At 48.2% G+C, this 15,565-nt stretch overlaps 1 protein-coding gene across 1 annotated transcript in view; it reads right to left on the bottom strand.

Moving 5' to 3' along the window:
• LOC115461562 (acid ceramidase-like) overlaps positions 1-15,565 on the bottom strand; it is a 213,712-nt gene that overhangs the window by 180,072 nt on the left and 18,075 nt on the right. The window contains exon 2 of the mRNA XM_030191471.1: positions 10,983-11,029. Coding sequence (XP_030047331.1) covers positions 10,983-11,029 — 47 coding nt within the window. The remainder of the gene's footprint in view (positions 1-10,982; positions 11,030-15,565) is intronic.

The raw sequence follows: 15,565 nt of genomic DNA, 5'->3' as shown, positions 1-15,565 counted from the left end.
CTCAACCGGCGCTCGAAATAGCGGGGGAGAGACATGCTGCGCATCCAAAATGGCGTCCGGCGCAAAACTCCGCGAAGGAGCCGCGCGGGAAGAACGGCTCTTAACATTAGCCGGTTTTGTGCCGTCGCCCAAATTAAGGGCGTTCATGGCATTAATGTCTCCAACCTCAAGGGCGGCCCCCGAAGAAGCCGTCCGAGCCGCGTGGCCGGCCAAGATGGCGGAGGCGAGGAGCGGGGGATGGGCGTTTATGGCGGGAAAAACCGCCACGCCGGAGGAAGGACCGGGACATTCATCGGTCACTAAACTGTCACCCATCAAGGGCGAATCAGGCTGTAAAACCCCCGCATCCCCTCTAGAAGCGCTCCAGCGATCCGGGGAGCGACCCTTTGCGCCCTCGCCCTCCGACGCCATATGCCACGAGGAGAAGAATCGGGGAACCCCCTGCCCGCTAAAAAAAGGTAAAATTACCTGCTTGCCGCTCCGAGCTGTAACGAACTGGTGTCCCAGTGAGTAGCTGCAATGAACGTTTAAATAAACGTCAAAATAAACGCCTTTAAAGACGTTTAAAATTTTTTTTTTTTTTTTTTTTTTAAACGGAGCCAGCGGGAGGGGGGAGAAAAGGAGGGACCTGGCACCACCAGGTTTGCACTTGCTCAAAAGAGCCCTCAACCCCAGGCCTCAACAAAACCTAAGGATTAGGCTTGGAGGCCTAGCCAGAGCTGCTGCTGTGTGTGACCACCACCTGCTGAGATAGAGAACATACTGAGGAGTTTCCGGCAGCACATGACCACATATAGGGAGGCAAAAGTTTGCTCTCTATCTCCACCTGCTGGTAGATGGACACAATCCACCAGTCTATGGATTGATCAGCTTGATGATATGGAAGAATCCAATTGAAAAAACTTGAACACGAAGTCCTCCTGAACAGGAACTGAAGACTAAACTTGAACCTGAAATGCAACCAGAATATAAACAGTACAGATATCTGGGAGGGACTATGGATTGATCAGCTATGATTAATGGAAAGAAAATTATCAGGTACGATACATAATTTTACCTTCCATATCATCATGCTGATCAATCCATAGACTGGTGGGATGTACCGAAGCAGTACTCACCCAGGGCGGGACATAGAAATCCCTGACCGCAACACTGAAGCTCCAAACCGGGCCTCCGCCCAAGCAGCCACAGTCAAGCGGTAATGCCTGGAGAAGGTATGAGCTGATGCCCAAGTTGCCGCCTTGCAAATCTCTTCCAAGGAGACGGACCCGGCCTCCGCCATCGAGACCGCCTGAGCTCTAGTGGAGTGAGCCTTCAGCCGGATAGGCGGCACCTTCCCCGCGGCCACATAAGCCGCTGCAATGGCTTCCCTTACGAGGACCTGCAAACAGGACAAACAGATGATCCAACTTCCGGAAATCATTGGTCACTTCCAAGTATCTGATGATGACTCATCTCACATCTAGATATTTGAGAGCAGAGTACTCCTCTGGGTAGTCCTCCCTACGAAAGGATGGGAGACAGAGCTGCTGATTCACATGGAAGCGAGAAACAATCTTGGGCAGGAAGGAAGGCACTGTGCGAATAGACACTCCTGCCTCAGTGAACTGCAGAAAGGGCTCTCGACATGATAGCGCCTGGAGCTCGGAAACTCTTCTGGCTGAAGTGATAGCCACCAAAAAGACTGCTTTCAACGTCAGGTCTTTCAGAGATGCCCTCGACAAGGGTTCAAAAGGCGGCTTCTGGCTTAGCACCAGATTGAGATTCCACGCAGGTACCACTGAGTGCAGAGGAGGGCGCAGGTGAATAACTCCCTTGAGAAAGCGCACCACATCTGGCTGCGAAGCCAGGGAAGCACCTTTCAGGCGGCCCCTGAAGCAAGCCAGAGCCGCTACCTGGACTTTAAGGGAACTGAGCGACAGGCCTTTCTCCAGACCTTCTTGCAGGAATGCCAACACTGAAGAAATTGGAGCAGTGAAGGAAGAAAGTGAGCCTGCCTCACACCACGATGCAAAGGTACGCCAAACCCTGGCGTAAGCAGTAGAAGTAGAGCGCTTCCTCACTCTCAACATAATGGCGATGACCTTGTCTGAGAAGCCTTTCTTCCTCAGACTCTGCCGCTCAATAGCCAGGCCGTAAGACCAAAGTGGGAGGGATCCTCCACCATCACGGGACCCTGCTCCGCTGGCAGTCGCAGAGGTCGGTCCACTGAGAGCCTGATCAAGTCCGCATACCAGGGACGTCTGGGCCAGTCCAGACCCACCAGGATTACACGGCCCGGATGCTTTGCCACCTGGTCTAGCACCCTGCCCAACATGGGCCAGGGCGGGAACACATAGAGAAGCTCCTGTGTCGGCCACTGTTGGAGAAGAGCATCTACTCCCAGAGATCGAGGGTCCCGTCCTCTGCTGAAAACGCGCGGCACTTGGCAATTGGCCGATGATGCCATCAGATCTAGGCTCGGCTGGCCCCAGCGCTTCGTGATGTCCAAGAACGCCTGAGCCGATAGCTGCCACTCTCCGGGATCCAAGGTATGGCGACTGAGAAAGTCCGCCTGGACATTCATGACTCCAGCAATGTGGGCCGCCGACAGCTGTTCCAGGTTCGCTTCCGCCCACTGGCATAGATTCATGGCCTCCTTGGCTAGAGGGGCGCTCTTGGTACCTCCCTGGCGATTGACATAGGCCACAGCCGTGGCATTGTCCGACAGGACCCGTACTGGCTTCAACGCCAGTACCGGGAGAAACTCCAAATGCGCCAACCGAATGGCTCTGAGTTCCAGGAGGTTGATAGACCACTTTGCCTCTGCAGGAGACCAGAGCCCCTGCGCTGTCCTTCCCAAGCAATGGGCTCCCCAGCCCGTCAAAGAGGCGTCCGTCGTGACGACAACCCACTCCAGGGTCAAAAGAGGCATCCCTGCGGACAACTTGTCTGTCCTCAGCCACCAGCTCAGCGCCTTGCGCACCGCTAGGTCCAAGGGAAGGCGCACAGCGTAATCCTCCGACACTGGAGTCCAGCGCTGCAGCAGAGAGAGTTGTAGTGGTCTCATATGAGCCCTGGCCCAGGGCACTACTTCCATCGTGGCCGTCATAGAGCCCAACAGCTGCACATAGTCCCAAGCCCGAAGAGGAGAGGCTACTAGGAACTGGTCCACCTGAGCCTGAAGCTTGACAATTCGATTGTCCGGCAGGAACACTCTGCCCACTTGGGTGTCGAAACGAACTCCCAGATATTCCAGGGACTGAGTCGGGCGCAGCTGGCTTTTCTCCCAGTTGATGATCCACCCCAGGGAGCTCAGAAGAGCAATCACCCGGTCTACAGCTCTGCCGCACTCTGCATAAGAGGGGGCTCGGATCAACCAGTCGTCCAGATAAGGATGGACTTGTACTCCTTCCTTTCGAAGGAAGGCCGCGATGACCACCATTACTTTGGAGAAGGTCCGCGGAGCAGTAGCCAACCCGAACGGGAGGGCTCTGAACTGGAAGTGTCGGCCCAGGACTGCAAAACGCAAAAAGCGTTGATGAGGAGGCCAGATGGGAATATGCAGGTAAGCTTCCTTGATGTCCAAGGATGCCAGGAACTCCCCTGCCTTCACTGCCGCTATAACAGAGCGGAGAGTCTCCATTCGGAAGTGCCGAACTTTCAAGGCCCGATTGACCCCTTTGAGGTCGAGGATAGGCCGTACAGAACCTCCTTTCTTTGGTACCACAAAGTAAATGGAGTAACGTCCCTTGCCAAGCTGATCTTCTGGCACCGGAACAACCGCACCCAGGCGGATCAGATTGTCCAAAGTCTGCTGCACTGCCACAGCTTTGACCGGAGACTTGCAGGGAGAGAGTACAAACCCGTCTCTTAAGGGTCGGCAGAACTCTAGCTTGTAGCCGTCTCTTATGACTTCCAGGACCCAAGCGTCTGAAGTTACCCTGGTCCACTCGCCCAGAAACGAGGACAGGCGTCCTCCAATCTGCACTGGGCCATGGACCAGGGCCCCGTCATTGGGTACGAGACCCTGGGGGAGGACCGGAGGAAGCACCTCCGGGACGGCGGTCTCTGCGAAAGGAATGCTGCTTGGGGGAGAAGTTCCTCTTGAAGGAAGAGGGGGCAGAGGAGCTTGACTTGCCCGGGCGATACCGACGGGCTTCCTGAAACCGTCCTTTGGAGGACCCTGGGCGAGTACCACTGGCCCGAGCCCTGACTTCTGGTAACCTCTTGCCCTTAGACGTGCCGAGATCGGTCACAATTTTATCCAGCTCGACCCCAAAAAGCAGCTTGCCTTTAAAAGGCAACTTAGCCAGGCAAGACTTAGAGGCGTGGTCCGCAGACCAATGCTTCAGCCAAAGCCACCGCCGCGCAGACTGTCTGAGCCAGACCTTTAGCTGAGGCTCTCAAGACATCATACAGCAAGTCTGCCAAATAAGCCAAGCCCGATTCCAGGGCCGGCCAATCAGCCCTCAAGGAAGGATCTGAGGGGGAAGCCCGCTGCACAATCGTCAGGCACGCCCTGGCCACATAGGAGCCGCAAACTGAGGCCTGCAAACTTAAAGCAGCCGCCTCGAAGGACGACCTTAAGGCCGCCTCCAATCTTGGGCGTCCTTTAGGGCCGTGCCACCTTCCACCAGCAACGCCGTTTTCTTAGTCACCCCAGTGATTAAAGAATCCACGGTAGGCCAAAGAAAGGCCTCACGTTCACCTTCAGGCAGAGGATAGAGGCGGGACATAGCCCTAGCCACTTTGAGGCTCGCTTCTGGGACATCCCATTGAGCCGAAATCAAGGTGCGCATGGCTTCATGCACGTGGAAGGTTCTAGGCGGGCGCTTCCTCCCCAGAATAATGGCGGAGCCAACAGAGGCTGAGGGAGAGACGTCCTCCGGAGAGGAAATCTTCAAAATGCTCATGGCCTGCATTAACAGGTTGGGCAAATCCTCTGAGCGAAAGATCCGCGCTGCAGAGGGGTCATCCGGTCCATCCGAGCGGGAATCTGTCTCCTCCAAGGAATCCCCAAAGGACCGTTGGGAGAACTCAGATACGCTGCCCTCATCTACATCAGAGGAGACAGAGTCCTCTAGGGCCTGGAAATCCACCCGAGGGCATTTGCTTCCGGAGGCCTCAACCCCTTTATCTGACAGGGGGGCAGGGGCAGCGTTTTGCATAAGAAAAGCCTGATGCAGCAGCAAAATGAACTCAGGGGAGAATCCCCCCGAACTGTGCACTTCTGCAGCTTGGGCCACGGCCCTAGCCGCACCCTCAACCGGCGCTCGCAAGAGCGGGGGGAGAAACGTGCTGCGCATCCAAAATGGCGTCCGGCGCGAAACTCTGAGAAGGAGCCGCGCAGGAAGAACGGCACTTAACTTTGGCCGCTTTCTTACCGTCGCCCGAATCAAGGGTGACCATAGTATTAGCGTCTCCCAGCTCGAGGGCGGCCCAAGAAGAAGCCGTCCGAGCAGAGTGGCCAGCCAACATGGAGTGGGCGAGCAGCGGGGGATGGGCGCTTATGGCGGGAAAAACCGCCGCACTGCAGGAGGAACCGGGACACTGACCGGACTCCAAACTGATGCCTAACAAAGGCGATTCAGGTTTTGAAATCCCCGCATCCCCGCTAGACGCACCCACGTGGTCCTGGGAGCGAATCCTCGCGCCCTCGCCCTCCGACACCATAAGCCACGTGGAGACCGAACAGGGAACCCCCTGCCCGCTATAAAAAGGTAAAACTTACCTGCTTCTCGCTCCGAGCTGTAACGAACTGGTGTCCCAGTGAGCAGCTGCAATAAACGTTGAAATAAACGCCCTTAAGGACGTCCACATTTTTTTTTTTTTTAAACGGAGCCAGCGGGAGGGGGGAGAAAAGGAGGGACCTGGCACCACCAGGTTTGCACTTGCTCAAGAAGAGCCCTCAACCCCAGGTACTCAACAAAACCTAAAAATTAGGCTTGGAGACCTAGCCAGAGCTGCTGCTGTGTGTGACCACCACCTGCTGAGATAGAGAACATACTGAGGAGTTTCCGGCAGCACATGACCACATATAGGGAGGCAAAAGGATTGCTCTCTATCTCCACCTGCTGGTAGATGGACACAACCCACCAGTCTATGGATTGATCAACATGATGATATGGAACGGTATTTTCTATATTTATTTCTATTTGTTAATTTGTAAAGTGGTGAAATTTACATCTGCTATCTCTATATTTTGCACAGTACTAGTGGACATTTTCTGTTTCTGTGGTGAATCTGGCTTCCTGGGGGGTTCAATTTAATTTTTGTCTAAATAGAAAGTTTATGGTTACTTATTCTATAGTGGAATAGGGTGTATCTGTCTGTGAGAAAGACACGGCTTTCAGTTGACACTGAGTGCAGGATCGACGATCTTCGTTTTACAATAGGTGAATTGATGTTCTAGTGCTCAATGCAGTGTTTAAGATGCTTCCTTTTCCTAGGTACACCCTTGTGTGGCTCGTAGAAATTACTGCTTATGGTAGAATTGCTCTATAGGTCCTGAGTGTTTTGTATTTTCGGTATTCCTAGTACTGGATTTTGGAGGGGGATGTTAAAAAATGACGGGCCCCAGGTGTCAAAAATCCTAGGGTACGCCACTGCCTATAAGAATATTGTACACACGTAAACTGTTAACGCGCGAACATGATTAGCACACGTTAAAAACGCTAACGCATCTATAATGCGGATTAGTAAACAGGGCCCTAAATTCTCTTTCACTCATCCACTCTCTCCTTCAGCCCCTTTGCCAACAGCCAAGCAAGCCGTTGCTAAAGGAAACTGTTTACCAGCTAAAAACTCAGCCAATCATGTCTCAGAATTAGAGCTTTTGGGGTTTTCTTTTTCCTAACCATGGAATTTAAAGGTAATCTAAGCAAGTTGCATTAACTGTAATGGGGGACATTTTCCATAAAAATTATATTAAAAAAAAAAACAAACATCTAAATATTGTAGCTGGGTTTCCCTTCCAGGACACAGCCGGGCTCGACCCTGCTTAGCTTCCTTCTTCACCCAACTGTTGCCTCACTCCACAGCACCTTGGCCTGTTCTGGGAACTCAGCGCCAGACCCCCTGAGAGCTTGCAGGACTTCCTCCTCTCTCTATTGTTTCCACAGAGGCTCAATCAAGGCAAGACGTTTATAGAAAAAAAAAAAACTTTAATTTTCTTGCTTCCATTCAGCATAGACACAAAAGGAAAACACCTTACTCCCAGGTTGTTAAGGTTTGCTGCCAAAGTCTCATTCAGGGTTTAAACAGTCCATATAACTTCACTTTAGCCAAAATTACTTCTTTTAGGGAACAGTACATTATCAGAAAGAAAACACAATAGCTTGGTAGGTTGCAGGCCCAGACCTTTCCAGTATGAAACAGTTTACACAGTCTTTATTACAGCACAGCTACACAGCTTTGGTCCCACCTGGTTCAGACTGGGGTTTCAATTGTGCCCAGCCCTCTTTCTCTCCCAGGGGCTGCACTTGTTTCCTCTTTAGTAGAGATCTCCCCCAGCGCCTCAGTCTCTCTCCTCTGGTCTTCCACCAGTCTCTCCAAGGCACAGCTAGCCACCCTCTTACAGCAGCTTTTCGGGTTTGAGCCAGAGCTCCAATCTCCATCTGTCCCTCCTCTAGTCCTTCAGTAACCTCCATTTTATCCTCCTCTTCAACTTCCCCCGCCCTCAACCTCTCCAGCTGGCCCTCATCACCTCCCTCAGAGACAATTTCCCAATCTTCTATCTCCTCCCCTAATTCTTGCACAGCCGAGTGGGGAAGAGAGGGATTCTGGGACTGGTAGTTCCTCCTCTTCTTCCTTAACCCGGCCAACCTCTCTGCCTCCGGTAGCGCAGCTTTCTGAATGTGGGTGTTGTGCACATGAAGTCTGCCCCGTTGGGGTTCCCCGGCTGCCTGCACCCCCCTTCTGCGTGCCTTCCCGGATCCCCTTTTACCTACCATCTCACAATATATTTTTCACCCAAATTTCCCATGAAATCACCAAAACCCCACAGACGTCCCCTCAAACTAAACACAGCACCATCTCAAAGATGTTTCCAAACAATGCCAGCCTAAAAACAAATAATTAGCTCTTACCATAAATCATAATTTTAACCACAAAAATTATTTTCAAGAACTTCACCCACACTGGCCCAACTCCCAAGGAGCGATGCCAGCAATGTTTAGTAGTAGTGAAAATCAAGACCTCAGCTTCTAATTTACTTATCAGAGCTCCAAGCTGAGAATCATACACATATTTGTGCATGCGATGGAACTCCAGCAGCCCAGGCTGAATGCCAGCCCTTTTCCCAGCCTCTCCCTCCAGGCTGCACTCTTTCAATTCATGGCACCATGATTAGTCACGCCTACTGTGATTCAGCTCCTGGCAGCCCCAAGTTCACCCCCTGATCCAGAAATGGAACCACACTGGTCCACCAATGCCTGCCATAGTTCAACCTCATCCCCAAACCAGAACCAGATAATTTTTTTTTTTTTTTTTGGGGGGGGGGGGGGGGGGGGTTACAGCCGGATCCTACAATAGCCTCTGCACTAGAAGGGGAAACACACTGGAGAGCTGTAGTGGGCTAAACTTTGAAAAATATCCACACACTTAGAGCCATCCTTCTGACTTTGAAACAGGTAGTTTACAAATTTTTACAATCCTCAAAAAAAAACAAAAAAAAAAAAGCCAGGCAATCCTAGCCTCCTGAATCCTGAGCACATCCGATAGCTGCCCACCCACCCCACTAAACTTTTGGGGTTGAGGCACTGCCACTGAAAATGGCCAGCTAACCCTGAACTGGCAATTTGACCAGCCAGGAACTGTTAAATCACTTTGAATATTGACTTCTATATATTTAAAGATTCTTTAAAAAGGAAATTAAAAAAAAAAAGCATCAGGAGAAACATCCCCTACCCCACAGGTTTCCAATCCATGGTAGGTGTACAAGGGTTATGTGAAACCTTAGCAAGGGATACACAGTGCCCTGGCAGCACACACCCAAGAGCCAAATGCTGCATCTCTACCTCTCTTTCTCCTCCTTTCCTGGGTCTAGGAGCACCTCTTTCTCCTCCCACCCAGTCCAGCAGCACATCTCCTTTTACACTGGTCCAGCAACTCTCTTTCTGCCCCCCTCCCTGTTGCCAATCCTAACTTGCTTGATTACTGCCGGTAGCAGCCAGGGACGTATCTGCGTGGGGCCTCAGGGGCCTGGGCCCCCGCAGATTTTGCCCTGGACCCCCCTACCGCCATCAACCCTCCCCCGCTGCCGTTCTTACTTTTGCTGGCGGGGGACCCCAACCCCCGCCAGCCGAGGTCTGCTTCCACCTGCCGCTGCCGTAAAAACTTCTTCTTCAGCCGGCGGGGGACCCCAAACCCCCGCCAGCCGCCCCGCGGTGTTTAAAATTCATCTTCGGCCTCCGTGGCCGTGCTGCTGTGATAGGCGCTGTTGAAATCCACTTCGGAGTCTGACGTTTTTACGGCAGCGGCAGGTGGAAGCAGACCTCGGCTGGCGGGGGTTGGGGTCCCCCGCCAGCAAAAGTAAGAACGGCAGCGGGGGAGGGTTGGCGGCGGGAGGGGGGTGGAGAGAGTCATTGGTGGCGGTGGGGGCTCGGCGGTGGGGGCTCGGCGGCGGCGGCGGGGGGGGGGCTAAAATGTGCCCCCTCCCTCTGGCTCTGGCCCCCCCTACCGCCGGAGTCCAGATACGCCCCTGGTAGCAGCAGCACAGCGCTTGAAATAGGCAGCTTCATTTTAGGGCCTTCATAAAGCCTTAGGCCACGTTCCACCTCCTCTGATGCAACTTCTTGTTTCCACAGAGGCGGGGTACTGCTTACCAAAGGCCATGAGAGCTGCCCGTTTCAGTCGCTGTGCTGATGCTACTGGCAGTAATTGAGCGAATGAGAATAGACAATGGGGAGGGACCCAAAGGAAGAGTTGCTGCTACACTTTGGGAGTTAGGAGGGAGAGAGGGGGAGAAAGGATGTGAAATAAAGACGGGGAGTGGATCATTATTGTGCATAGGGAGGTGCCTTGGTTCATTGGGTTCCATTTATAAAATACAAAAGCAAAGCCAAAAGTGGAGAATTTTTTCTTTTTTTTTTTTTTTAAAGAAATAAACCCTTTCACTAAATAGCGGTAAGCATTGAGAAATGCCTACCGCACACTAAAAAATAACTACTGTGGGACGCATTCAGGCAAACCAATCCCGCACTAAAAAAAAATATAATATTTTTCAGTATGTGTGTGGGGGAAGGGGTGTTTGGAGATGGAGAGCAGGTGTGCCCTGCGCTATCTGGCAGCACGGGTAAATTGCCGCACACTGCCTGATTAGAGTGAGAGCCTTCACCGCCCAGTAAATAGGTGGCAGTAAGGGTTCATGCACTAATGGCCACATGCTAAATGGGAAATTAAGAAGTGGCCATAAATAGAAAAAATAACAACTGCAGCCATTTTACTGCTGTGCTAAACACAGCCTCAGAACGTGGGAAACTGATGCGCTAAAAATATCATAGGCTACTTTTTAACATGGCTTAGTAAAAGGTCCCCTCAATTTGTAAGAACACCACGCCACCTGTCCTTACCCCCACGCCTGGTTTAGAGAGCCCTACTGTATAAGCCAGAACTAAAAGAAAAAGAAGAGAGAATATATTTAAAAAGTTTATCAAACCTACCACCATCTACATAATCAATAAGGTGTACATTTTTTTTTTAGACTGAACCCTGCAATAAAGATTCAGAAGAAAGTTTGCTACCTGGCTCATTTTCATCCATAGTAAACTTTCCTGTAAAACTGATGACTCATACTTCATAGGTATGTATGTCAGCCATTTATCTTAAAGTGTTATGGCATTCTTTCTAAAGCAGAGCAAAGCAAATCTATGAATATCACAAAGTCAGAGATGCTGCAAGACTTAACGCATTATGGCATTCTTTCTAAAGCAGAGCAAAGCAAATCTATGAATATCACAAAGTCAGAGATGCTGCAAGACTTAACGCATTATGTCACTCACGTAGGTCCAGTAGGCGGGTAAGTTCCAGTTCTACAATCTTCTGTGTACTAAAATGAAAATGTGCAAACAGATAAGAATATTATACTACCAACTTCCCAAGTTTGTAAAAAAATGTTTTCAGCCAACATTATTTCTATACCCACTCAACAAAGCCAGAAAGAGAAATCAAACACTGACTCCTGTAGCTGGCATTGAAGCACCACCACTGGTCAACAAGTAACACCCAAAAGTAGGACAAGGACCATGGACTCCATAAGCTCCTGCCAGAGGCTAGAAACCAAATCACATGGAAGATGTTGAAATCCAGCCTCCACGTTCCCCAGCCAAAAGTTATGCATCACAATTGCAAAATAATACTTTTAAGTCTCCCAATTTCCTCACAAAGCATTAGAGTCTTCAAGCCAGTCTTAATGTGTCATCTGAGTATAAGGGCACCAAGTGTAATGAGTTAGAACACCAGTGCAGGGCCTTTATCCCACTCTGATGCCATGAAAAGATCCTTACCCTCATAACTTCTTTACATCTGTATGGCCAACCAACTAGTTCAATGTTTTTCAACCGGTATGCTGCGGGCAACCAAGTACTGTTTGAGGATCCAGAGCACTAGAGGGCCCAGTGCCTCCCCCTCCATGAAACAGCATTTCTCCCACTCTCCTGCCTCCTCCCTGCCCCGGTCCTTCCAAGGAGGTTCCCTGGCAGTGTCAGTAAATCACAGCCACTGCTTGCTGCCTGCTCAAAGCCTCTCTTCTGCTGCGACTCCCCAGTCCCCACCCCTTCTAAAGCAACTTCCTGTTTATGCAGGAGCAGACTAGGACAGAAGAGAGGCTCCAAGCAGGTTGCAAACAGTGGCTGTGAGTTATTGCCACTGCTGGGGAACCTCTTTGAAGATGCATTTTAAGGTACACAAGGAGGGGGAAGGTTTGGAGAGAAAGAGAGAGGGAGAGAGGTTGTACCTGGGGGTGGCGGGGAAAGAAAGAAGAAATGCTGGACCTATTGGGGGGGGAGGGGAGAGAAAGAAGTACAAGACCTGGGGAGTGGAGAGCAGTTAGGGAAGAAATAGAAAAGCCATGGACCGGAGGGGGCAGAGGGGAAGGAGAATAGATGCACCCAGAAGAAGGGAAGAAAGTGATGGATCCAAGGGGTGGTGGGAAAGAAAGAAAAATAATGGACCTGAAGGTGGAGGAGAGGGGTGGGAGAGGAAGAGATGTTTGGCCACAGGAGCAGGGAGGAACAGGAAAGAAAAGAAATGATATTGGGAGATGCTGGGAGGGTGGGGGTGGAGGGAAGAAACATGCAGGTGTCAGGCTACTGTGACCCCACCTCTGGATACAATTGCTCACCCTACGAATAGCAACAAAGAGAGTCCAAATCTCCAGTAAAAAACACCAAAAAACAACAAGAACGGAAGATGTACAGAAAGACCAAACTAAAATCACAGATGTAAAAAAGCCAAATTCATTTATTAAGACCCTACACAGTCCGTGTTTCGGCCAAAGAGGCCTTTTTCAGGGGTCTAAAACAAAACAAAAATACAACACATATATCATAAAAACATATATCATGTTTGATACAAAGGGTAATATGCAAAAGTAAGATAAAAATTATAAGACATTTGCATTGTCGCAAGCAATTTTTACACATACATCGTAAATACACAAATATGTATGTTTAAAAGTAAAAATAAGAATAAAATGTTAAACTAAACCGCAATAAAACTTATACGAATAAAAGTGTCATACCTACAAAAACAGTATGCAATAATAATAGTGAAAATTTAAAACATATATATGCACAAAAAATGTAAATTATCTTATGAAAGCTAGGGTTGAAAAAACAAATAATAAAGGTAATAATACACTTAAAAAAATAAACAAGGCAATAACATTGCATATGTTTTTGTCCAGATTTGTCTTAATTTCAGTGAACCTTTGGAAGAATATCTATAGATTGTAAGCTCTTTGAGCAGGGACTGTCCTTCTATGTTTGAATTGTACAGCGCTGCGTAACCCTAGTAGCGCTTTAGAAATGTTTGTTGTTATTGTTTGTCGTTGTATATATGCCAATCCATAGGTATGTTATATCTTACTTAAACTATTCCTATGTAAGTCCATTGTGTTTGTCGTTCTATATACATATTTTTTATCTTCCGTTTTTATCATTTAAGCACGGTTGTATTTATATTTGTATATTAACATTCAAAATATTATCAATGCATGCCAGTTTGTCAGCGTAACAATGTAATGTTATTGCCTTGTTTATTTTTTAAGTGTATTATTACCTTTATTATTCATGTTTTTTCAACCCTAGCTTTCATAAGATAATTTACATTTTTTGTGCATATATATGTTTTAAATTTTCACTATTATTATTGCATACTGTTTTTGTAGGTACGACACTTTTATTGGTATACGTTTTATTGCGGTTTAGTTTAACATTTTATCCTTCTTATTTTTACTTTTAAACATACATATTTGTGTATTTATGATGTATGTGTAAAAATTGCTTGCGACAATGCAAATGTCTTATAATTTTTATCTTACTTTTGCATATTACCCTTTGTATCAAGCATGATATATGTGTTGTATTTTTGTTTTAGACCCCTGAAGAAGGCCTCTTTGGCCGAAACACGGACCGTGTAGGGTCTTAATAAATGAATTTGGCTTTTTTACATCTGTGATTTTAGTTTGGTCTTTCTGTACATCACCCTACGAATACCCTGGAATTACCTCAGGTGAACTCTTGTAAAAAAAACTGACAGAGGTGAGGTGCAATTATTTTCACTAACCTTGCTTACTTGTTTCTAAAACAAGAGGGGAATTAAATCTAAAATAAATAATTTAGTTAAGCAGATGTTATACTTTTAAAATTAATTTATTCAACACTGTTAATTAAACAACCAATTTTGACTATATTTGACAGTGCCTTTGTTTCTTTTCACAGATAAATCAATTTTTTCCCTTACTACTTGACACAACAGTAACAGATCAGATAAGTATTCATTTGACTAAAGCACAAATTTATCATAAACATGCATGTAACCCCAAAAATGTATTCTAAAATTTCTTTAGCTTGTAGGAATTGATTCTTTGTGTGTTTTTTTTCTTTCCAAGTTCTTCTTCCATTCAGCATGCAAGGTAAGTATAAAGTTTAAGGTTTTATTTTCCTCTCTATAATAGACTTCGTGACTCCTTTTCAAATGTTTGTGAAGAAAGGTTAAAGGATACTTTGAACTCTTTTCCAGCTTTCTTGTTTTTCTTCTTCTTTCTTTTGTCATTGGGTACCATGTAATGTAACATAGTAGATGACGGCAGAAAAAGACCTGCACGGTCCATCCAGTCTGCCCAACAAGATAACTCATATTTGCTGCTTTTTGTGTATACCCTACTTTGATTTGTACCTGTGCTCTTCAGGGCACAGACCGTATAAGTCTGCCCAGCACTATCCCCGCCTCCCAACCACCGGCTCTGGCACAGACCCTATAAGTCTGCCCAGCACTATCCTCACCTCCCAACCACCGGCTCTGGCATAGACCGTACAAGTCTGTCCAGCACTATCCCCGCCTCCCAACCACCAGTCCCGCTTCCCACCACCGGCTCTGGCACAGACCGTATAAGTCTGCCCAGCACTATCCCCGCCTCCCAACCCCCAGCCCTGCCTCCCGATCTTGACTAAGCTCCTGAGGATCCATTCCTTTGGCACAGGATTCCTTTATGCTTATCCCACGCATGTTTGAATTCCGTTACCGTTTTCATTTCCACCACCTCCCGCAGGAGGGCATTCCAAGCATCCACTACTCTCTCCGTGAAAAAATACTTCCTGACATTTTTCTTGAGTCTGCCCCCCTTCAATCTCATTTCATGTCCTCTCGTTCTACCATCTTCCCATCTCCGGAAAAGGTTCGTTTGCGGATTAATACCTTTCAAATATTTGAACGTCTGTATCATATCACCCCTGTTTTTCCTTTCCTCCAGAGTATACATGTTTAGTTCAGCAAGTCTCTCCTCATGCGTCTTGTAACGCAAATCCCATATCATTCTCGTAGCTTTTCTTTGCACCGCTTCAATTCTTTTTACATCCTTAACAAGATACGGCCTCCAAAACCGAACACAATACTCCAGGTGGAGCCTCACCAATGACTTATACAGGGGCATCAACACCCCCTTTCTTCTGCTGGTCACAACGCTCTCTATACAGCCTAACAACCTTCTAGCTACGGCCACCGTCTTGTCACACTATCAACTATCAGACAAATGGACGCCAGGACATCTGCAGAAAGGAGAGACCTATAATACAGATCATGTGAACAGACTACAATAACCATAATGCCTTGCAAGTTATCCAGTGCAAACCAGGAAGCAGGTCCTGGAACTCTGTGATCATATCCTCCTGAAGCTTGCAAGATATAAAAGCAAAAGCTGTTTCCCCAAGATTCAGATTCTCTCTTCAGTTGCAAGCAACTCAGATCCACTCACTGCAGAAGCCCTGCTCCTGTTCTGAAAACATGTGCTTACCTCATGCTGTACATACTATGTAACAAGGACTTGTAAGTAACATAACTTTTGATCTAGACCTGCTACTTTGCC

This window comes from Microcaecilia unicolor, chromosome 2 (assembly GCF_901765095.1).
Source record: "Microcaecilia unicolor chromosome 2, aMicUni1.1, whole genome shotgun sequence".
Classification (NCBI taxonomy): domain Eukaryota; kingdom Metazoa; phylum Chordata; class Amphibia; order Gymnophiona; family Siphonopidae; genus Microcaecilia; species Microcaecilia unicolor.
Note: the sequence above shows the minus strand (reverse complement) of the source record. Positions and strands in the feature narration are given on the sequence as shown.